Source organism: Rana temporaria, chromosome 11 (genome assembly GCF_905171775.1).
Source record: "Rana temporaria chromosome 11, aRanTem1.1, whole genome shotgun sequence".
Taxonomy (NCBI): domain Eukaryota; kingdom Metazoa; phylum Chordata; class Amphibia; order Anura; family Ranidae; genus Rana; species Rana temporaria.
This window is the reverse complement of record NC_053499.1, coordinates 22,953,791-22,979,098: the sequence shown is the minus strand read 5'-3', so window position 1 is coordinate 22,979,098 and position 25,308 is coordinate 22,953,791. Positions and strand designations below refer to the sequence as shown.

At 45.7% G+C, this 25,308-nt stretch overlaps 1 protein-coding gene across 1 annotated transcript in view; it reads right to left on the bottom strand.

Annotated features, from left to right (window-relative positions):
* Positions 1 to 2,178: 2,178 nt before the first annotated feature.
* CRY2 (cryptochrome circadian regulator 2) overlaps positions 2,179 to 25,308 on the bottom strand; it is a 64,299-nt gene continuing 41,169 nt past the window's right edge. The window contains exons 11-12 of the mRNA XM_040328163.1: positions 10,849 to 11,003; positions 2,179 to 2,956 (exon numbers count right to left, since the gene is read on the bottom strand). Of these exons, the coding sequence (XP_040184097.1) occupies positions 10,873 to 11,003 (131 nt within the window). The 3' untranslated portion in view covers positions 2,179 to 2,956; positions 10,849 to 10,872. The remainder of the gene's footprint in view (positions 2,957 to 10,848; positions 11,004 to 25,308) is intronic.

The window sequence follows — 25,308 nt, the reverse complement described above, 5'->3', positions numbered from 1 at the left end:
AGATGCGCTACGCCGGCCAAAAGATGCGCCGAGCTACCTGAATCTAGCTCTATGTTTTATGCGCGGTGTGCTGAATCGTGCACCACACTGTCCCCCCCCCCCCCCCCAAGCCAGCCGGAGCGCTGAATTGGTCCTTATACTCAGATTTTATTTCACCCTGTACAGTACTGCACAGCTTAAGCCAGACATACATGGATAGAAATTGTGCCAATTGCAAAGAAACCAGCTGAATTTCCATATCTATCTATCTATCTATCTATCTATCTATCTATCTATCTATCTATCTATCTATCTATCTATCTATCTATCTTTATCTAGGCTAGCCCAGTGGTTGTCAACTTATAAGCTAAAGGGGGCCTCAAATTTGCCCTGACACCAAAGAGACGTACATAAAATTCAATATTTGTAATGCTTGAGAGTCAGAACCTGCCAGCCAAATGGAGGATACATTGTTGGTGGGAAAATGCTGCAAAAGACAATAGAATACTGGAAACAGGTTACATGAGGCAAGCAGAGATCAATGCTATTACCCCAATCAATGTTCCCTCTACAGGCTGCTGAGGACACCCGAAGCCGCAGACGGACGCCGGACCCGACGAGGAGGACACCCGAAGCCGCAGACGGACGCCGGACCCCACGAGGCCGCCGAGCAAGACACCAAGACTTTAAGTACAAAAAAAACTTTTTTCCACAGGAATTCGGGGCAACTTTAGGGGTGCGCACTATACGCGGGAGCACGCTATACCCCGATAAATACGGTACTAAAGGGCTGCATGGGGCCCTCGGCCCACAGATTGGACACCAGTTCATCTCTATTGATCAACTTGCGTGCAACACAATATTGAATAAGCCGACTCTCCAGTTTCAATAAATGAACCCCATATATGTTCACTTTGTTTTCTTTTTGGTTAATTAGCCGGCAGCCCAAGGAAAAAAAGTCCCTTTCCTCATAGATTGATGCAGACAGACTGCTGATTTCACACAAAGCGCATCAGTCTTGCTATGCAAAATAAATGCAAAACAAGGGACTTTTTTTGGCTGGAGCGTAGTTAACCAAAATGAGGCGAGACATAGAACACATTTTTCTGCACTGCTTTTTTTTTTCTTGCCACTTGGGCTGAGACTTCAGTTGGGTTTTAAGGTCTCATTAATGCGGCCGTATAATGCGCTGCGCCCAGATCTGTACGGTGTAGTTTCATATGGATCTGAACGTTTACATGCATAAATAGACATGACCATATGAGCCACTGCCTAGTCATCCTGGGCCCGGGGAGGTGATGTAAACATAAGCAGTATGTACAAAGTGGTGGCGAATGACTAAATGCCGAACTCAATTGGCCGCTGCCCACAGATTGTTGATGTTTACACCTCCCCCCCAGCCCCGAATAAGTTATTAATTAGGCAGTGATGGGGGTACGGAATGGCCTCGGCCTTCAGAATAAATGATTCTGTACATAGTGCACATGTCAGCTCTATACAGACATACGTGTATGTCCAAATAAGTTAAGGTGCATTCCCTACCACTTTTTATGCAGAATCTTTGTGGCTGCAAGGTCCTGCGTACATTTCTACACCCCAGTGTATGAGCCCTAAGAGGACGCAGTGCATAGTGTGCTCTGCTGAAGCCTGGTCCATCTTTAGGGCTTGCTGTCAAAACGTTGGCTTTTGAGCACAGTGCTGCTCAAATAGATGCGTTCGGGTGCAAATAGAGCTGCACGATTAATGGAAATAACATTGCGATCTCGATTCACCCCCCCGCACGATCTCCAGGCTGGATGACCCGCTATTTTCTTATCTTACTGCCGTTTCCACGTAACCAGCGTGGAACGCAAATGGTGCCGATATCGTAACCGACATCAGCAGCCTGCGCCGCTGGATGGATGCCTGGGCTTCTTACTCACAGTTCTGTACAACTGTAGTGTGTATCCATGCGCCACCCAGTGGTCGCCGGCGGTACAGCTTCCGATGATTAAAAAACAGACCAGTGATATGTCTATAATGTTAAAGACCATATAACTCCTATGAAAAAGGCAGAATCAAAGTTTGATTCTGCTTTTTACATAGGAGTTATATAGTCTAACATTATAGACATATCACTGGTCTGTTTTTTTATACATTCATATTTTCAGATATATCACAGATTTATTTATTTGGGGGAAGGGGTTCTGGCATTCAGTTTTTGAGAATCATGATCTTTAGTCTAAGCAAAAGAATCGCGATTCTCATTTTGCCCAGAATCGTGCAGCTCTAGGTGCAAACAGCAGTCAAAAGCTGCGTTCAACTTGCAATGCAAAAGCAACATAATAGGACCCGCTGTACCCAAACACAATTCAAATCATCCCATGTACCGTACACCAATGAGATAACCTGGAATCTTTGATGTGCACTTCAAAAGAAACATCAAGGGCAGGAAAATGATGCTCACGTACACAAACCCTTGCGTCCTGGATGCATGTATACAACCCGGGCTGATTTTGGGACGGTGATCTCCCCAGCAAGGCCCAGAAGCTGGATGAGGCCAATTCTCCCACACATCCTTATTGGAGATTCTCTATTTGAGAAGTTATATAGCTCCCTTCTCTGGGCACAAGGTTGGCAGGAAGACACACTGAGCTTTGCAACGCACCTAGGTTTGTTAGGACCTGACTGGTTCTCTTTAAAGAGCAGGTATTCAAAGTAATGCTTTAGACTTTTAACAACTTTACAGAGAAGTTTCCTTCATGGTGTTCTGATCGGTGTCTAGCAGTCAGACGTGGCTGGGTGAGAGGTGGAACATTGCTAAAATATTCTATACATCATTATACACCGATCGACAAAGTCCATAGCAGTTCCCTTTGCGTATACAAGGGTCCCATCATGTAGCTGGTATTGCTGCGGTCCCAGTCAGGCAGTCGTGTCACTCGGGGTCAGGGCAGAGGACATGACAATCAGATCTTCAGCAATATGCATGCATCGCCTGTCAGGAAAGAAAAGAAAAGCAAAAAAGGGTCAAGGTATGTTTAAAATAGAACTATGCCGAGTGCTAGTTTCAGCAAAAATGGTCACCTAATGGAATGTCAAAAAACAGCAAATCCTTCTGTGAAAATATTGTTAATGGGATCCCCATGCTCCCCGCACAGCCGCGCCGATTTCAAAGTGTGTCTGAATCTTGTGCTGCCTTATGAAAAAAGCCTCTTTGTGGAGGATATCTGAAAAGTAACTTATAAGGCTGGATTTACACCTATGCAGGTTTAGTGCTTTTTGCATTTTGAAGATTTGCACTACAGAACATGTTCCATAGGAAACCATATTAAATGGGCTGTAGTGCAAATCTGCAAAATGCACAAAAAAAAAAAAAAAATGCATAGGTGTGAATCCAGCCTAATACAGTGATCAATGCTAAAAATATGCACTGTCACTGTACTAGAAACACTGGCAGAAAAGGGGTTAACCTAGGGCTCGACAAATCCCGGGCGCCAGGTCGTGAGCTGGCGCCATCTGGTGGTGAGCCGTTGGTATTACAAGTTATTACCACCAGATGTGTGAGCTGGCGCCATCTGGTGGTGGCCATTGGTATTACAAGTTAAACAGCAATTCTAATGTCATTTTTCACAATTTCTTCACTGCCATCTTCTTCCCTCTAATTAGAACCCCCAAACATTATATATATTTTTTATCCTAACACCCTAGAGAATAAAATGGCGATCGTTGCAATACTTTCTGTCACGCCGTATTTGCGCAGCGGTCTTACAAGCGCACTTTTTTGGGAAAAAATTACACTTTTTTTAATAAAAGAATAAGACAACAGTAAAGTTATCCCCATTTTTTTTAATATTATGAAAGATAATGTTACGCCGAGTAAAATGATACCCAACATGTCACGCTTCAAAATTGCGTCCGCTCGTGGAATGCCGACAAACTTTTACCCTTTAAAATCTTCATAGGCGACGTTTAAAAAAATCTACAGGTTGCATGTTTTGAGTTACAGAGGTCTAGGGCTAGAATTATTGCTCTCGCTCTACCAATTGCGGCGATACTCACGTATGTGTTCGCTTCTGCGCGCAAGCTTGTCGGGACGGGGCGCGTTTTCTGGCTCCTAGATTCCAAGCAAATTTGTCAAACCCTGGGTTAACCTCAAGGGTGGGCATATAGTGGTTGTAAAGGCTCAGGTTTAGTGCAAAAAGCACTAATACTGCATAGGTGTGAATCCAGCCTAATAAAAATGTAATTCCTGCTGCCCAAATCAGCTTCTGCCATTTGTGTAGTTCAGCTTTAAAAGAATAAAATTGTATGATTTGTCCCGGTTGCAATAGGCAACATGATTTTTTTATTTATTTTTTACGGTTTGACAAAAGTCTAACCGGCATAAAGCTGCCCCCTGCTGGCCACTGCATGCCATGTCTGCAACTGCATTTCCCAATAATCCCATCAGTGCTCTACAGCTGACAGCTCCTCATCACCGACATTACAAACAAGATTCATTCTGCGGACATTTTTTTTTCCCGTTCTTGGCGAATATTACTTCTGCTGAGCTGTTATGGTACAAATCACCCACAAATATCATCTCTTGCCCAGCGCCTGGCTTCATATCTGCTGCACAGCACAAATCCAGTGTCAGCACCAAGAGTTATTATAATACTGCAGTATATACTGGCAGCCAAGATTAGTAAATACAAGCCCTGCATAGCGATACCATAGCGGACCAGACACCCCCCCCCCCCAAAAGAAAAATACACACAAGGGAATGCTCTGATGTGCCCAGCCGCCTACATCATGGTAAGAGCCTGTGCCAATGGCAGCAGTTTTGGCATCAGTCTGAGATCATTAACCACTTCCGTACCGCGCCTATTTTGGCACTTCTCTCCTACATGCAAAAATCATAATTTTTTGGATAGAAAATTACTCAGAAACCCCCAAACACTATGGGGCAGATCCACAGACAGAGTACGCCGGCGTATCTACTGATACGCCGGCGTACTTTCAAATTTCCCGCATCGTATCTTTAGTTTGAATCCTCAAACCAAGACGGCATCTGGGTTAGATCCGACAGGCGTATGGCTTTGTACGCCTTTGGATCGTAGATGCAATACTTCGGCGTCCGCTGGGTGGAGTTCGCGTCATTTTCCGCGTCGGGTATGCAAATTAGCTATTTCCGACGATCCACGAACGTACGCGCGGCCGTCGCATTCTCTTACGTCGTCTCTAGTCGGCTTTTTCCGGCGTATAGTTAAAGCTGCTTTTTTGCGGCGTACAATTAGATTTGCCATGTTAAGTATGGCCGTCGTTGCTGCGTCTAAATTTGAATTATTTTTATTTTTTTTGCGTAAGTCGTCCGTGAATCGGGATGGACGCAAGTCACGTCTAAGTTTAAAAAAGGACGTCCTTGCGACGTCATTTCACGCAATGCACGGCGGGAAATTTAGAAACGGAGCATGCGCAGTTCATTCAGCACGGGGACGCGCTTCTTTTAAATGAAACAGGCCCCCCTAATCGCCGATTTGAATTACGCACGTTATGCCGCCAGAGATAGACTACGCTGCCGTAACTTTCGGCGCGCAATCTTTCAGGATTCGAACCTAAGCCGGGAAAGTTACGGCGGCGTAGCGTATCTCTGATACGCTGCGTGGGTGCAGATCTATGTGGATCTGCCCCTATATATTTTTTTAGCAGACACCCTAGGGAATAAAATGGTGGTCATTGCAACTTTTTATCTCGCACGGTATTTGCGCAATAATTTTTCAAACACCTTTTTTTGGGGGGGGGGGGAAACATGAATTAAAAAATAACAAAACAGTAAAGTTAGCCCAATTCTTTTGTATAATGTGAAAGATGAAGTTACACTGAGTAAATAGATACCTAACATGTCACGCTTTAAAATTGCGCACACTCATGGAATGGTGCCGAACTTCAGTACTTAAAAATCTCCATAGGCGTTGCTTAATTTATTTTTTACAGGTTACCAGTTTAGAGTTACAGAGGAGGTCTAGTGCTAGAATTGTTGCTGGCGCTCTAACGCACGAGACAATACCTCACATGTGTGGTTTGAACAGCGTTTACATATGTGAGCGGGACTTACGTGTGAGTGTTCGCTTCTGAGCGCGAGCTACTGGGGACAGGGGCGTTTAAAAAAAATGTTTTATTATTTTATTTTACTTAATTTATTTTATTTTTACCGTTTTTTTTTATTTTACTTTTTTGATCACTTCTATTCCTATTACAAGGAATGTAAACATCCCTTGTAATAGGAAAGGTGTGCGACAGGTCCTCTTTATGGAGAGATGCGCGGTCAATAAGACCCCACATCTCTCCTCCAGGCTGGAAAGCATGAGATTGTGAAAAAAAATTCACGGATCTAATACTTACAGCCGCGATTGTGGCTTTGTTTACATTTCGGTACCCGGGCGTGACGTCATAACATCACGCCCGGGCCTCCGACGATCATAGAAATGACTGGTCACCAGTCATCTCTATGCCTCCCATCCGGCGCCGGCAGATCGTTTCTCTGGGTCTCCGATGGCACGGGAGAGCCTGGAGAAGCACCGGATGGCGGCGGGGGGGGGGGGGACAACTTCAGTGATCACTACTGGCTGCCCTGATGCATTGTGAATACAGTCGGTCGGCCACTCAACACACCATTTGCCATACAGAAAAAGTCAAATAAAATCTGCAGCAGAGACACAGACCGCAATAAAATATTGGGGGGGGGGGGGGGGTCTCTAGCCCCCCCCCACTCTATCCCAAAAGTTACAAACAGACTTAAAGGGGAAAATAATTATTTTGATCACTTGCAGATTTGTGAGTTGCAGTTCAGTGAGTAAAAGAAGTAATTGATCCCCAAGCAAAACATGACTTGGTACTTGGTGGAGAAACCCTTGTTGGCAGGCACAGAGGTCAGACGTTTCTTGTAGTTGGTGATCAGGTTTGCACCCATCTCAGGAGGAATTTCAGTCCACTCTTTACAGATCTTCCCTAAGTCCTTAAGGTTTCTTGGCTGTCCCTTGGCATCTCTAAGTTTCAGCTCCCTCCATAAATTTTCTATAGCGGGGGTCTCAAACTAGCGGCCCACCAGCTGTTGCAGAACTACAAGTCCCATAATGCATTACAAGGCTGACAGTTACAAGCATGACCCATTCCAGCCTTGTGCAGATCTACAATCTCGTCCCTGATGTCCTTTGACAGCTCTTTGGTTTTGCCCATGATGGTGAGATTTGATTGGAAGAAAGAGATTCTGTGAACAGGTGTCTTTTATACACATAATAATTTGTCGTTAGGAGCACCTTCTTAAATTAATGGGACTAATCTGTGTACCACATGAGCACCTACTGCAGCCAGTCTGTGGGGGGCAGAATTATTGTTGGTTGGTAGGGGGGTCCAATACTTATTTTACTTACTGAATTGCAACTCAATTTATAACATTTGTATTGTGGTTTTCAGGATCTTTGGTTGATATTCTGTCTCCATCATTTAAATTACACCTACTGTATGATAACAATTATAGACCCTTCATTTCTTTGTAAGTGGTCAAATTTACAAAATCTGCAGGGGATCAAATACATGATTTCCTCCATTGTACAAAACAACTCCTACTTACAAATGGAGGGCCGGATTCAGAAACGATTTACGGCGGCGTAGCTCCAGATACGCCGCCGTAATTTAAAATGTGCGCCGTCGCATTTTTACGCCTATTCAGAAAGGCATCTACGTTTATTTTTCGCCAGGATACGACTGACGTAAGTCTCTTACGCCGTCGTATCTTGGGTGCATATTTACGCTGGCCGCTAGGGGCGCTTCCGTATATTTCTGCGTAGAATATGCAAATGAGATAGATACGCCGATTCAGAAACGTACGTATGCCCGGCGCATTGATTCACGTAAGGCTTTTTCCGGTGTAAAGTTACCCCTGCTAAATGAGGCATAGCCAATGTTAAGTATGGACGTCGGGCCAGCGTTGAATTTTGCGTCGTTTGCGTAAGTCGTACGCGAATAGGGCTGGGCGTAAGTTCACGTCTAAAGCAATGACTATTTGCGGCGTAATTTGGAGCATGCGCACTGGAATACTTTTACAGACGGCGCATGCGCCGTTCGTTAGTAACGCCAATTACGTAGGGTCCTGATTATTTAGCATACAACACGCCCCCTACCAGCCTATTTTGAATTAGGCGGGCTTACGCCGGCCCATATACGCTACGCCGCCGTAACTTCGGGTGCAAGTTCTTTCTGAATACGGGACGTGCCTCTCAAAGTTACGGCGGCGTAGCGTATATGAGATACGCTACGCCCGCCTAAAGATAGGCATTTGTTTCTGAATCCGGCCCGGAGGGAGACAAGAAGTGAGAGGAAATCTACCCCTAGGAAGGGAAAGTCACTCCTGTAATAGTTTAAAGGCTTGATTCACACTAATGCGTTTTTTTTTGTGCATTTTGCAGAAATGCAGGGACATTTTTTAACATGGGTTCCTATGGAACATGTTCACATCAATGCATTTTTGTGCCTCTGCGTTTTTGGAAAGGGTCGGGGACTTTTTTTCCCGCATAAAGCAGCGTTTTGCATGTGATAGAATTCAATGGACCTGCATCCAAAACGCAAGAACCGCGATTTTGCAGCGGTTTGCATATTTTTTTTTTACCTGTTTATAACTGGTTGTTAAAGAAAATGTAAAAAAATTCAAATTGACGGCTAAAAATATTTGTTTTTATAAAAAAGCAAAAAGCACTGCAAAAACGCTCAAAAGCAACATGCATAGGTGTGAATCGAGCCATAGGCCCCGTACACACCATAGAATCCATCCGCGGATAAATCCGAGCAAATGGGTTTCAGCGGATAGATCCTATGGTGTGTACACGCCAGCGGATCTGTTTCCGCGGATATTTCTCCCCTGGGATGGATTCCAGCAGATCGAATATTTGCTGACATGCTATCAAATCTATCCGCTGGAATCCATCCCAACGGATGGATCCGCTGGTCTGTATAGACTCACCGGATCCATCCGTCCGAAGGGATCCCCCGCATGCGTCGTAATGATTCGACGCATGCGTGGAATTCCTTATATGACACGTCATCGCCAGAGGATTTCGGCGCGGATTTCAATGCGATGGTGTGTACACTCCATCGCATGAAAATCCGCGGAAACGGTCCGCTGGACCGTATTCGCGAATAAATTCTATCGTGTGTATGGGGCCTAAATGGGGAAAATGTGTCTCCACTGAAGCTTCATCATCAATCCTCATTTCCACAACAACTCAAATATTTCAAAATCCAATTGTTACAGGGAAAGGAAGGTGAAATCTTCTGGACAGGGGCATAGACGGCAAAACAATCCCAACAGGGGTATAAACCCTTCCCTATGCTATCCAAAAAACATAAAAATAATTTGTTTAGTTGTAGTTACAATTTATAAAAAAAAAAAAAACACGTACCTGTTCCGACTTAAAACATTTTACTCAAGAAAAAAACCTACAGAACCCATCTTGTTTGTAACCCGGGGATCGCCTGTACTGTAATCTGTGTTCCACTTGGAAAGTTCTCTCCACTTCCTGTTCTGGAGACAATGGGCCAGATTCACAAAAGAGATACGACGGCGTATCCCCTGATACGCCGTTGTATCTCTGTTTCTAACTATGCGACTGATTCATAGAATCAGTTACGCATAGATAGGCAGAAGATCCGACAGGTGTAATGGACTTACACTGTCGGATCTTAGGATGCAGTACCGCGGCCGCCGCTGGGGGGAGTTTGCGTCGTAAACCAGCGTTGGGTATGCAAATTAGGAGTTACGGCGATCCACGAAGATTTTTCCCGTCGTTACGTCGTCGCGAGTGTTAGATTTACGTCGCAAAGATAGGGCACCTTTAATATGGTGGAAAAGTACTCCACCATGTTAAAGTATGCCTGTCTTTCCCGCGTCGCTTTTGAATTTTTTTAAAATCTTTTATTTTTCCCGGCGTAAATCTTTTTTCACTTCGCGATTCACAAAACGTCGGCGCGTCGTAATTTCGCGCAAAGCATGTCGGGAAATTTGTGACGGGAGCATGCGCAGTACGTCCGGCGCGGGAGCGCGCCTAATTTAAATGGTATCCGCCCCATTTGAATTGGACCGCCTTGCGCCGGACCGGTTTACAATACACCGCCGCAAATTTCCAGGTAAGTGCTTTGTGGATTGGGCACTAAATCGGAAAAATTGCGGCGGTGTAACGTAAACCGGTTACGTAAACTTGCGCCCGCTGTACGTGAATCTGGCCCAATGTTCTTGGGACAGGAAGTGATTATAATTCCATCAGTGATTTTCTTATTGCACAGAATGCAGATAATACCGTTAATGCAAACAGCTTTTTCGTCATACTTTTATCCTGGAAACTTACTTATGCTCTCCTGTGACCCAGAATCAGTGGACAATGGGCTAAAGCCCACTGTCTGCTGACATCACAGAACTGCTTCAGACTCTGAAAGGATCCCGACAATGTCGGGATTCACCTGGATGCCTGACCAGCAGCTGTCTCAGCCTCTCCGCGTGCCTGAGCCAGCCGCCGCCGCCCCCTCCACAGCCTGGTGCTCCAGTGAGCCTGGAGGGGCAGAGTGGAGAGGGAGCGGTAACCGACAGTCACTGCTCTCTGCTCTGGGAAGACCGAAGATTTGGAGTGATCAATGGTCATGTGATCGCTCAGTTCTCTGGCTTGACTGATACTGCAGCATGGAGGGGAGTATGGAGGTTTGTTTTTTTCACCATTCCCACACTTTTCCTTTAATAGATCAAACCCAACCTACACTGAACTCGAACAGCAAGTACACCCCCCTTCTTTATGCCAATGCCGTGTGCCCTGTGTATGCCAGTGGCTCTAGTATATGCCTATAATATTAATGTTTGCTTCTGACCTGTGTGACGATATGAGATTCAGACTATAAGAAGTCTTTAGCGGCTCGCTCCATCTCCTGAACACATTGCAGCCTGGCCTTCTTACACAGCTCCCCTTCCAGGTCTTCATGCTTGCGTTTGGGAGAGTCTACAACACTCGGGGACAATCTGGGAGCTGCCGAGAGAAGAAGATGTAGAAAAGAAGGAAAAAAGGTTTAGATGGCACAGATCCAACATAAAGCGGCAATACCTCACATGAGTGATTTGAACACAGTTTTCATATGTGGGTGCGACTTCTGTATGCGCTCTCTTTGTTGCGCAAGCTCGCGGGGAGGGGGGCGCTTTACATTTTTTTTTCTTATTTATTTTTATAATATCAAATAGTTTTTTTTTACATTTTGATCACTTTTATTGCTGTCACAAGGAATGTAAACATCCCTTGTGACAGCAATAGGTGGTGACAGGTACTCTTTATGGAAGGGACCGGGGGGTCTAAAAGACCCCCGATCCCTCCTTTGCACTTCAAAGTATTCAGATCGCCGAAAACGGAGATTCTGAATACTGTGTACTTTTTTAAATCCGGCGCCATTGGCAGCCGAGAAACCCGGAAGTGACGTCATGACGTCGCTTCCGTGTTTCCATTGCGGAGACTGAATCAAAGCCGTTTACGGCTTAGTTTCAGTCTCCGCCTGGACACAGAAGGCGCCGGATGGAGGATCGGGTCTCCCGGTGGGACGGGAGGACCGGTCAGAGTGGCAAGCTTTTAGCCGCATCGGTTGTTATGTCTGGAAAGCCAATCGCCCGCTCTAAACAGCGGTACCGGGATGATGCCTGCAGCTGCAGGCATCATCCCGGTATAACCCCGGAAAGCCGAGGACGCATATATGCGTACGCTCGGCGTGAAAGGGTTAAGAGAATGGGTTTATTACAGTATTAGTGCCAAATTACACTCACCGGACACTATTAGGTACACCTGTTCAATTGCTCGGTGACACAAATTGCTAATCAGCCAATCACATCCATTTAGGCATCTAGACATGGAGACGACTTGCTGAAGTTTAAACCGAGCATCAGAATGGAGAAGAAAGGAGATTTAAGTGACTTTGAACGCGGCATTATTGCTGGTTCGAGCATTGAAAAAATTGTTGATCTAATGCGATTTTCATGCAAAACCATCTCTCGGGGTGTACAAAGAATGGTCCGAAAAAGAGAACATATCCAGTTGATGTCAGAGGAGAATGGGCAGACTGGTTTGAGATGATAGAAAGGAAACAGTAATGCAAATAACCACTCGTTACACCCAAGGTATGCAGAATACCATCTCTGAATGCACAACAGATGAAACCTTGAAGCAGATGGGATACAGCAGCAGCAGCAGATCACACTGGTTGCCGCTCCTGTAAGCCAAGAACAGGAAAATGAGGCTACAATTTGCACAGGCTCACATAAATTGCACAATAGAAGATTGGAAAAACATTGCCTGGTCTGATGAGTCCCAATTTCAAGCTGCGACATTCAGATAGAATCAGGGGTCTCCGAACTTTTCAAACAAAGGGCCAGTTTATTGTCCTTCAGAATTTAGGAGGGCCGGATTGTGGCCAGCGGGGGGTAAAAAATATCCCGGGTCCAGCATTGGTGAGAGTAAATATGGCCTCAGAGTTTGCAGTCAGTAGGATAAGGAGCAGTGCCCCTATTAGTAGGAGCAATTGTATCCCATCATTGGTATCAGTGAAAGAAGTTGTGCCCCCTTGTTGGCGCCAGTGGGAAGAATAGTGCCTCATATCAGTGGGAGGAATAAAGCCCCAAGGGCCGGATAACGGCTAGCAAAGGGCCACATCTGGGCCCTCGGGCCGCAGTTTGGAGACCCCTGAGATAGATAGTGGGGTCATAATTTGGCATAAACAATGTGAAAGCATGGATCCATCCTGCCTTGTATCAACGGTTCAGGCTGGTGGTGGTGTAATGGTGTGCGGGATATTTATAATACAATACTTCCATCCGGTCAGGTCAGTAAATGTGAACATGGAACAGAAACCTTTTCAGTTTGGTGCAACAAACCTGAACATACCCGGATGTGGGTAGATATAAAATGACACACATCCGATTACACGCAGCCACCCATAGCTATACACTGCAGTCCCGATTTCATCCGGGCCAAAAAACGGATTGACGGCCCACCTGTGTGAAAGGGGCTTTACACACACATAGACCAAAAAAAAAAACACTTTACAAAAGGAGCTTTCCAATGTTATAAAACAACCTGTGCTGTACTGCCATCTAGTGGATAATGGACAGACTGCATGTAGGAGGTGTGTAGAAAAACCCCATCTGGGTTCACACCAGAAATGTATGGCAACTGAACCTCCAGTTTAAATCTGCTACATAGATCCAGGTGCATCATAACAAAAGGTGTTCAAAGACTTTGGATCCCTTTAGAAAGCAGCCCAAGTAGAAAATAATGTTATTATTAACCAAGGGCAAGGATGCTTGCTACCTGCGTAGAATTGCTCTCTGCAGAGTTCTGTATTTCCCCCGTTGAGTCAAATCTTTAGCTCTGCAATCAGCAAAGTTCACGTGCTATATGTGTGTGTGTGTGTGTGTGTGTGTGTGTGTGTGTATGTGTGTATATATATATATATATATATATATATATATATATATATATATATATATATATACACACATACACACACACACACACCTAATTATATTAAACATTTTTTTTTTTTTATTGATTTATATTAGGAAAATGCAGCCTCTGACAGTGTTATCACCACTGAAGCTGCAGCAGTGGAAGCAGCTGGGGCTGGAGAACGGAGTGTCACTTTGCAGCTCCTCTGTTCATAAAATGCAGCGAATGCCCCAATAAAGTTTTTGCCCACAGTTCAACTTTTAAGCTTTTCTACAAAAAAAAAAAAAAAAAAAGAAAAGCCCCGTCAATGCTAACAGTGTGTATGGAGGAAGCTTCAATGTATTTAGGCAGCTGTGGAACTCACGACTGTGGTAATACAATGGCAGTTACTGCATCTGATAGAAAATCATCAGATGAACAATGACTGAATCCTATCTGGTTCAGTTTTTAAATCAACTTGTCAAACCAGATGGTGCTTGCAGGGACATTCATGGATTGAACTTTAGATAATTCCTTAATCTATGCCCAGCATTATTTTGTAAGCAAGGTCGCCAGACCTGGAAACTTATTAAATCTCTATATAGTGGGTTCAGGACCTCCTTTCTGTGATGCCAATATAACCCAGAACTGGGTCATCACATTGAATACCCAAATTATGTATATCTCAAACTATACATACCCTCATAAAAATGAATACAAAAGTGCATGTAGTATAAAACACACAGGCCCGGATTCACAAAGCACTTGCGCCGACGTATCTCAAGATACGCCGTCGTAAGTACAACTGTGCGCCGTCGTATCTATGGGCCGACCCACAAACTAAGATACGCCTAAAAATAGGCTTCATCCGACCGACGTAACTTGCCTACGCCGGCATATCGTGGGCGCATATTTACGCTGACGCATGTGACGCTCCCATTGATTTTCTATTCAAATATGCAAATGAGGTAGATACGCCGATTCACGATCTTACGTGCGCCCGATGCAGGCTAGGACTGGTGCGCGTAAGTCGTACGTTCGGCATAAAGTTAAGCCCCATAAAGCAGGTGTAACTTAGCAGCAGACATGAAAAGGTCTGCACCAGGGAACTCAAGCCTGCGTATTTTACGTAGTTCACGTTGTACGTGAATATGACTAGGAGTAGGTTACGTTCACGCCGCAGGCAGTGATCCGGCGTATCTTAGGCAGTTGTTCCGACGTGATTGTGAGCATGCGCACTGGGATGCGTCCACGGGACGGCGCATGCGCCGTTCGTTATATGTATCTGTCTGGCGCTCGGCCCATCATTTGCATGGGGTCACGCCTCATTTGCATGTCTCACGTCCACTTCCACTTACGCCGGCTTACACCTTAGAAACCCAGCGCAGATTAGGGAGCAAGTGCTTTGTGAATTCGGTGCTTGCCTCTCTGCTCTGCGTCTACGTAGCGTACAAAAGATACGCTACGGCAGCATAAATATGCGCCGATGTATGTGAATCCGGGCCAATGTATATACATCATTATACAAACCTAAGTTAAAAAAAAAAAAAAAAACATACAGTAAAACCTTGGATTGTGAGCATAATTCGTTCCAGAAACATGCTTAAAATCCAAAGCACTTGTATATCAAAGCAAATTTGCCCATAAGAAATAATGGAAACTTAAATAATTCGTTTCACAACCATTTATTCAGAAGTCCTTCAGTTTATAGTTCATACAAAAAGATTATAGCAATTTGATCAGGTTGTGTAACCATAAAATGTCCATCCACCAATGGAAGCCTCTGCAAGGCGATTAGAAGCAAAATCCAGCAGGAGCTCCAGAGTATAAAAGAGAAGAGAGGCGCCTCTAAGTGTAGCAATATGTTGTACCTTTATTAAATGTAACCATATTGCTACACTTAGAGGCGCCTCTTTTTTTATACTCAGATGTGACATGATGCTACTTGTATATCAAGACATTGCTTGTATATCAAGTCAAAATGTATAACAAAAATTACTTGTCTTGCAAAACTCTCAAATCAAGTTACTCTCAAACCAAGGTTTTACTGTATCATGTTTAAACTGAGAAAAGTTCAGTACAATTTTGAGAAAAAAAATAAGATAATTTGAAGTTGATGGCAGCAACACATCCCCAAAAAGTTGGGACAGGGCCAGGTTTACCACAGTGTAGCATCTCCTTCTCTTTTAACACTCTGGTGGAGATTTACCAATACTGGTGCTCATAGAATCTGGCTCAGCTGTGCATCATAACCAGCTTCTATTGTCAAAGCTTATATGAACAAGATGAAGTCAAAAGCTGATTGGTTACTATACACAGCAGCACAAGATTCTGTGTGCTCCCGTTTTATCAAATCTCCCCCTCTGTAAATGTCTGGGAACTGAGGAACGTTCTTACATTCTTGCCTGAGCACATGCTGCGCTCAAACCTGGATATATCATTCAGCAATGATGGTGCATTTCCAAATGTGGAAGCTTCTTCATTCCATATGCACTAACAAACCCCATACCATCAGAGGTGCAGTGATGAGCCTGAAACTCCCTCTCCTCTTTAGCCTGGAGGATGCGGTGGCCATGGTTGCCAAAAATAAATGTCACATTTCTGACCACAACAGTTTTCCACTTTGCAACAGACCATTTTAAAATGAGCTTTGGTCCAGAGAAGACGGCAGTGTTTCTGGATCGTGTTCTGATATGGCTGCTTCTTTGCATGATAAAGCTTTACCTTGTATTTTTGGATGACATAACTATTTACAGATGGGGATTTTTGGAAGTATTCCTGAGCTCATGCAGGGATTTCCATCACAGAATCATGCCTGTTTTTAAATGAGTTGTAAAGGAAAAAAATTTTTTTGCTGAAATGACTGTTTACAGGGTATAGAGACATAATAGTTAACGGATTCCTTTTAAAAATGATTACAAATAGATAAAAATCAATCATATAATGTACCTGTAGTTTCAGTTTTGTTTATGCATGCTTTTTTTTATGCTTCTGTGAAGTACAGAGCCAATAGAGGGCAGTGATGGTTTGTAAAACGAAACAGATTGGTGTTGAGGGGTTTTAGACACACAGTAATCACACCTCCTTGATTAGTGACCACAGAGAGAAAGCTCCCATGACTTTTTTCATCAGGAAACAGACTGTTCAAAACAGAGAGGAATTGCAGCAACATCATAGCAAAAACGAACACTGAGGACATGAAAACAGGACTGCAGTAAGGTAAAGGAAGCTATTTAGCTAAAAAAAAAAATCCTTTAGTGACCCTTTAATGCAGGGCTGTCTGAGGGCCCATAGATCACAGGCATCAAATATTGGGTTTCAGCCTTGTCCCTTGGGCACAGAGATTTCTCCAGATTCTTAAAATCTTTTGATATTATGTACTGTAGATGAAGGGCCAGATTCACGTAGATCAGCGGATCTATAGTCTAAGTTTGAGAGGCAAGTGGCTAATTCACAAACCACTTACCTCCAAAACTTGCGGCGGCGGATCCTAAATCCCCTGGCGGAATTCAAATTCCGCGGCTAGGGGGAGTGTACTATTTAAATCAGGCGCGTTCCCGCGCCGATTTAAATGCACATGCGCCGTCCGGGGAATTTCCCGGCGTGCATTGCTCCCACCGACGTCACTAGGACGTCAGTGGTTTCGACGTGAGCGTGACTTGCGACGCGCGTGTTTGTGAATCGGCGTACGCAAACGACGTTAGAAAATTCAAATTCGACGCGGGAACGCCGGCTATACTTAACATTGGCTGCGCCTGAGAAAAGCAGGGGTAAGTATACGACGGGAAAGCCGCTACGGAAACGTCGTAAGAAGACTGCGTCGGGTCCGCGTACGTTCGTGAATTTGCGTATCTCGCTGATTTACGTATTATTCAAGGTAAATCAGCGGGAACGCCCCCGGCGCCATTTTTAAATTGAAAAAAAGATCCGACAGTGTAACACAGTTACACCTGTCAGATCTTAGCCATATCTATGCGTATCTGATTCTATGAATCAGGCGCATAGATAGGACCAATGTAAGTCAGAGATACGATGGTGTATCTGTAGATACACCGTCGTATCTCTTTGTGAATCTGGCCCGATATATTTAAAAAGTCTTTACAATTTTAAATTGAGGAACATCATTATGAAATTGTTTGACAATTTTTAGACGCAGCTTTTCACAGATTGGTGAACCTCTTTCCATCTTTACTTCTGACTCTCCAAGATGCTCTTTTTATACCCAGTCATGTTACGGACCTGTTGCTAATTAACCTAATTACTGCAGTTGCAAAAAAAAAAAATTCCAGCTTCCTTGTTAGTACCACTTTTTGTTGCCCTGTCCCAACTTTGAGACGTGTGGCTGCCATCCAGGGCTGGTGCAAGGATTTTTGACACCCTAGGCGAAGCCTCATTTTCTGAAGGAGAATGGCGCTGCTGACCGTCTGTCTCCTCTTCTCACAACAGATTCCCAAGCGACCAGGAGGAGGGGGGGGGGGGGGTCTTACATCGCGGCAAGCCCCGACTTGCATGCAGGGCTTCCGTCACCATCTCACCCGCCCTGGCCGCTTCAACTTCCACCATCAATCATAATGCAGCACTTCCGGCCAGCTGCTGTCCCGGCTCTCTCCCCTCATCTCACTGCCACTGCTACGGCACTGCAGGCTGGGAATAGCGTGGTGAAGGCGATGTCTCCTCAGGCGCAACCGCCCCCTAGCCTGGCGGCTGGCGCTATAAGGCATGGTTTTTAAAAATGCAGGTCCAGGAGGTATTTTAATGATCAGAATCCCCAGCAAGTGGCTGGGGATCCGGATTTTGACGCCCTCCCCTATCCTGGCACCCTAGGCAGCCGCCTGACTTGCCTATGCCTAGCGCCGGCCCTGCTGCCATCAATTTCAAAATTACCTTATTTTTATTTCTTAACCTGGTCCATGTTCTCAGTTTAAAACATTTGATAGGTTTTGTATTTTCTATTGTGAATAAAATCTGGGTTTAAGAGATTTGCAAATCATTACATTCTGTTTTTATGTCAATTTTACACAGTGACCCGACTTTTTTGGAATTGGGGTTGTACATTGAACAAGCATGCTTAGTCATTTTCTTTTTGACTCGCTGGAGGTTAAAATATAAGATTTCAACCATTTGATGAAACCCAAGCCTTTCAGATGACATTTCTCTTCCAATCTCCCCAGTGGCCTGTGATCGATCAATGCCGCGCAGTAAGAGACCTGCTCTAATGATATTATGTGTTTGTATTCTGTGTCTTGAATACGCAGTGAGCTGGACAGCCTTCAGTTCTCAGTATTCATTCTATTTTTAGGATCGATACCGAAGTCTAACTATTCAAGAAAAATGGCCCGGATTCTCAAAGCACTTACGCCGCGTATCTCGAGATACGCTGCATAAGTGCAAATATGCCCCGTCGTATCTATGCGTCGTGCCCATTAACTGAGATACGCCTAAAAATAGGCTTCCTACGACCGACGTAACTTGCCTACGCCGCCGTATCGTGGGCGCATATTTACGCCGGGCGCATTTTCCGCTCCCATTGATTTTCTATGCACATATGCAAATGAGGGAGATACGCTGATTCACGTACTTGCGCCCGGCGCATAATATACGTGTTTGCGCAAGTCATACGTCCGGCTTAAAGTTATTTCCCATATATGAGGCGCAACCCATGCAAAAGGTATGGACAAGGGAACTCAAGCCGTCGTATTTTACGTTGTTTATGTTGTACGGGAACATGGCTGGGCGTAGGTTACGTTCGCGCCGTAGGCAGTGATCCGTCGTATCTTAGGCATTCGTTCTGACGTGATTCTGAGCATGCGCACTGGGATGTGTCCACGGGACGGCGCATGCGCCGTTCGTTATTCATATCTTTATGGCGCTCGGCCCATCATTTGCACGGGGTCACGCCTCATTTGCATGGCTCATGCCCACTTCCACTTCTGACGACTTACACATAGAAAAACCCAGCGCAGATATGGCAGCACTGGCTTTGTGAATCCAGTGCTTGCCTCTCTGCGCTACGTCGGCGTAGCGTATATGAGATACGCTACGGCGGCATAAATATGCGCCAATGTATGTGAATCCGGGCCAATGTGTTTTGCATACCGAGACCTTCATGGCCTACCAAGATGCACAAATAGTAATTATGCCATGCCCATGTTTGAAAAAGGACAGAATGAACAGCACAATTGTATTCAATGGTCTTTATAATGAGCAAAGAGCAAAATGTGTGATGTGCAGTTAATCAAACACCAACATTCCTACAGACTGTTGAAAGTTGAAATCTGGTTACTATATGATACTGCTGTAGCCAGCTTTAGTTCATAGCAATAGAACACAGGAGATGGCAAGATCAATAAGGCATCATTTTATTATAAATAGCACACCTGCAAGATGCTGCATTCCAGCTAGAGTGGCAACAGAAGAAAAGGGCAGTGCCAAGATGGGGAGCCAGTAAACCAGTAGAGCAGCAGCGGTGTGGCGCCAGAGCCGCCGGATGGAGGAATCACTGGCGGCATCTATGGCCACAACTAGTGCAGCACATAGACAGGAGGCAGAGAAACATCACATAAGGGGACGGCTACATGTTTTAGGGGCACTACTCCCTTTGTTAACCACTTCTCTCCACTCGTTCCGGGTGGTCATCATATGACGTCCTCCTGTAACGCAGCCATTCTGTTGGCATGATTCATCACTGGACGCAGTTTGATTTTTTTTCAAACTTTGGGGGGCCGGACTGTGTCAGTGGGAGGAATAGTGGCCCATCACTGGTGTCAGTGGGAGGAATAGTGGCCCATCACTGGTGTCAGTGGGAGGAATAGTGGCCCATCACTGGTGTCAGTGGGAGGAATAGTGGCCCATCACTGGTGTCAGTGGGAGGAATAGTGGCCCATCACTGGTGTCAGTGGGAGGAATAGTGGCCCAAGGGCCAGATAAAAAGCAAGCAAAGGGCCACATCCAGCCCCCGGGCTGCAGCGTTGACCACTGGTACAAGCGATCAACGTGTAAAAAAATAATAATCCTGATCACTTTACCAGAGTAGTACATGTGTTCCTATGACAACACTGTACTTGCTCTGGTCACAGTGAGTTTTTGTTTTTTTACATACTGTCAGTGTCCCTGATCACAACAGTTATACGACGACGCTGTACTGCTCTAGTGACAAAATAAAAAAAAAATGTAATAAAGAATTCAAAACTCACCATGTATCCTAGTAAATAACTTGGAGGTATCTACTTTACAAAATGGGGCTAAGGGGCGAGGCATCTCTACTGTCCTGACGTTTTTTGGGCCTCAAGAAATGAGATTGATCAAATTTCATAAATATATATATATATATATATATATATATATATATATATATTGTAACGTTTGGGGGACCAGCTTGATCGCAGGACACAGGCTTCTTAAATCAAAACTATGGTTTATTAAACTTAAATGGCTTAGCAGCAGCAAAAACAAAAGAAATAACAGTCTCACCGACTTGTACAGCTCAGAACTGCTATCGCAGTTAAACAGTCCTTCCAGGTAAGTCCTTCAGTAGCAGGTTTTTAGGCAGGACACTGCCAAGTCCTTTCACAGCTTTTCATAGCTTTTCATAGCTTCCACAGCTTTCCTTGTCCACCATTCACCATGCATTGGACTCTCCTACACTCCTTCACTCTCACCTGCACTTCCTGTCTGCTTTAAACTACTTCCCTACACAGGTGCGTTAACCCTTTCCATTCCCTTAAAGGCACCACAGTCCAAACAGAGGGGAAATATAACGTCCTTCCAGGACCCAGCCATGGCGTCCTGTACATATCCCCCCCCCTGTGCCCCAACGCCAAGGAGGTGGAGGCAACAGTGGAGCTCAAACAATGGACTCGGGAGAGGGCATCTGCATTTTGATGCAGTCTCCCGGGCCTATGCTCCACTACAAACTTAAATTCTTGGAGCGCCAGGAACCAACGTGTAATCCTGGCATTAGTCCCTTTACCCTGCCTCATCCATGTTAAAGGGGCATGATCAGAAATGAGCCTAAACTTCCTCCCCAAGAGGTAATACCTGAGGGAATCCAGAGCCCACTTAATGGCCAGACACTCTCTTTCAATAATAGCGTAGTTTTTCTCCGCTGGTGTCAACTTTCTACTGAGGAAGACTACTGGGTGTTCCTCACCACAAACAACCTGTGACAACACAGCTCCCAATCCTACATCGGAAGCATCAGTTTGGACAACAAACTCTTCTGAAAAATTGGGCGCTATCAAGACAGGGTGTTGGCACAGTGCTGACTTGAGCACCAAAAAAGCCTTCTCAGCGTCTGCATTCCACTCCACCATGACCGATTTCCGACCCTTAGTCAGATCGGTCAATGGAGCCGCCAATGTGGCAAAGTTGGGTACGAACCTCCTGTAGTATCCCACCATGCCCAGGAATGCACGTACCTGCTTTTTTGTGAGGGGGCGGGGCCAACTCTTTATAGCCTCTACCTTGCTGACCTGAGGTTTCACCACCCCTCTACCCACAATATAGCCCAGGTATTTCACCTCCTCCATTCCCAAAGCACATTTTTCAGGGTTTATTGTAAACCCCTCTTTCCAGAGAGAGTCCAGTACTGCCTGGACTTTGGGCAAGTGTGACTCCCAGTCTCTGCTAAAAATGACTATGTCGTCCAAGTACACTGAGGCATACTCCCGATGAGGTCGTAAAATCCTATCCATTGCTCGCTGGAACGTGGCTGGAGCAGTTTGCAGTCCAAAAGGCATTCTTTTGTACTGAAAACTCCCCTCTGGAGTAGAAAAAGCAGTTTTCTTTTTAGCAGCCTTAGTTAATGGGATTTGCCAATACCCCTTGGTAAGGTCTAATGTTGTGATATACCTAGCTGGACCTAGTCTCTCAATAAGTTCATCTACCCGGGGCATGGGGTAGGCATCAAACCGTGAAACTTCATTAAGCTTCCGGAAATCATTGCAGAATCGCAGAGTCCCGTTGGGCTTTGGTACCAACACAATCGGGCTCGACCACTCACTCTGCGATTCCTCAATGATCTCCAGGTCCAGCATCTTCTTTACTTCCTCTGAAACGGCCTTCCTTTGAGCCTCTGGGATGCGGTAGGGCCTGACAAAAACTTTGACTCCAGGTTCCGTGATAATATCATGCTCTATGATACTAGTTAGCCCCGGCAAGTCTGAAAACTTCTCTTTATTTCTCTGCAAGAACTCCTTTGCCTGCTGACTTTGGTATTTAGATAGGGTATTTGCTACTTGGACACTCTCCACCCCAACCTGTGGCTCAAGCCTTGCACTAGCCAGGGAGGTCACCGGTTCCCTGTCTGTCCAGGGCTTTAACAAGTTGACATGATATATCTGATACGGTTTCCTCTTGCCTGGCTGGTGGACTCTATAATTGACCTCTCCCACTTTTTCCACAACTTCAAAGGGTCCTTGCCACCTGGCTAAGAACTTACTTTCCACAGTGGGAATTAGCACCGCTACTCGATCCCCCACTTGGAAGTGCCTTATTTTAGCAGCCCTGTTATAGACCCGTCGTTGAGCCTCCTGGGCTTTTTGCAAATGCTCTTTGACTAGCGGCATCACGGTTTGGATCCTTTCCTGCATTTGGGAGACATATTCCAGGACACTCTTATGCTGAACAGGTTCACTTTCCCACTCCTCTTTAACCACGTCAAGAAGTCCGCGAGGTCTCCGCCCATACACCAACTCAAAGGGCGAAAAACCCGTGGAGGCCTGGGGCACTTCCCGGATAGCAAACAGGAGAGCTGGTAACAGGCAGTCCCAATCTTTCCCATCCCTTTGTACCACTTTCTTGAGCATAGATTTAAGGGTCTTATTAAAGCGTTCCACCAACCCGTCCGTTTGGGGATGGTAGACCGATGTGCGTAGCTGTTTAATCCGGAACAGCTTACACACATCGGCCATAACCCTTGACATAAACGGGGTACCCTGGTCTGTGAGTATTTCCTTGGGGAAACCAGTCCGTGTAAACATCTGGAATAATTCCCGGGCAATGGCCTTTGAGGAGGTATTCCGCAGGGGTAGCGCCTCAGGATATCGGGTGGCATAGTCAAGAATCACCAATATGTAGGAGTGACCTCGAGCTGACTTTACCAAGGGACCCACTATATCCATGGCTATCCTCTCGAATGGGACCTCAATTATGGGCAGAGGGACCAAAGGGCTCCGAAAATGAGTCACCGGAGCGGTCAACTGACAGGTCGGACAAGAGGTACAGTATCTCTTTACCTCTGCTTTCAGACCTGGCCAGTAAAACCGGTCGGTGATCCGTGCCTCCGTTTTTTCAACTCCCAGGTGTCCCCCTAACACATCGTTATGGGCCAGGTCCAGAACCTTTCGTCTATATTGTTGGGGTACCAACAATTGCTCTACCACATTTTCTCTCTCCTTGGTAACCCGATACAGCAATTCATTATATATTGCAAAGTGTGGCCACCTCTCATTCGCACCTGGCTCTTGGGGAACCCCATTTACTACTACCACTTGTTCCCGTGCATGGGCCAAAGTGGGGTCCTGCATCTGAGCAGTCCCAAATGCCCCATGGGGAACACCCAAATCCGGCAGCGCAGGGGTAGAGGCCACTTCCTCATCCTCTTCCCCCAGCATTACCTGAAGTGGGAAAGGCTCCTCCCCCTTAGTGTTTTGGTAGGTCTGTGGACCACATATCTTGACATCCTCAATAGTATCAACACTACTTTCATCACCATTAACCCAATCATTAGCATTTTCCCCATCTGGGTCCACATTAACGTTTGGCAGTTCAGGGTTATCCCTCTCAGCAGCAGGAACAGGGGGGCTAGTTTCTCCCCAGTCTCTGAACTGTTCTCCTTGTTCCCACAGTTTTGTAAACAATGGACAGTCTCGTCCTATTATAACATCATGCACCAAGTTCTTTATCACCCCCACCTCTTGAGTAACAGTGCCACATGCTGAGGAGATAGACAACGTGATGAGCGGGTACTAGTGTCCCCGTGAATGCATACCACCCGTAAAGTTTTTCTTACCGGACCGATCTTCCCAATCACTCTAGGATGAACCAGGGTTACCATGCTTCCAGAGTCCAACAAAGCCCGGGCAGGGAGGTGGTTCACTTGGACTTCACACTCAAACTTTTCCTCATCCAGGTCGAGGTGTGTGGTGCACACTTTGTGGGCACAAAAAGACCCCCTCCGAAGAACCCCGCATTCCATGGGCTCCTCTTGCAGTGGGCAGTGTGGCCGGGTATGACCCCAGGAATGACATCGCCAACATTGTACATCCCCTCCTCTCCGAACAAGAACAGAACGCTTCGAAGGTACCGGGAGTGTCTCTTGGCCTTCCGGGGTGTTTGTCCCAGGGCTCCTTGGAACATCCTTTCGAAGGGCAGCAGTTGGTCGAACAGGCCGTGGCAGACTAGGCCCTATGCGCTTGGTAGGTCCGAGCAGGTCCTCCACCACTGTATATCGTTCCACCATCTCAACAAGGAGGTTTGCTGTTTTGGGGTCTCCATGGCTGACCCACCGTTGGAGGTCATCTGGCAGGGACCTCAGGTATCGGTCCAGCACGACCCGCTACACAATTTGGGGGCCAGACAACACCTCAGGCTGCAGCCATTTTTTTACTAGTTGCACCAGGTCATGCATTTGAGACCGTGGTGGCCGATCTGGACGATATTTCCATTGGTGTACACGTTGGGCCCGAACGGCCGTAGTCACCCCCAGACGAGCCAGAATTTCTGCCTTTAGCTTTTGATAGTCTTTAGCATCATCTGGTGGCAGGTCAAAGTAGGCTTTTTGAGGATCTCCAGTGAGAAAAGGAGCAATGAGGCCGGCCCATTGGTCCTGAGACCATCCTTCTCTCTCCGCTGTCCTCTCAAACGTAGC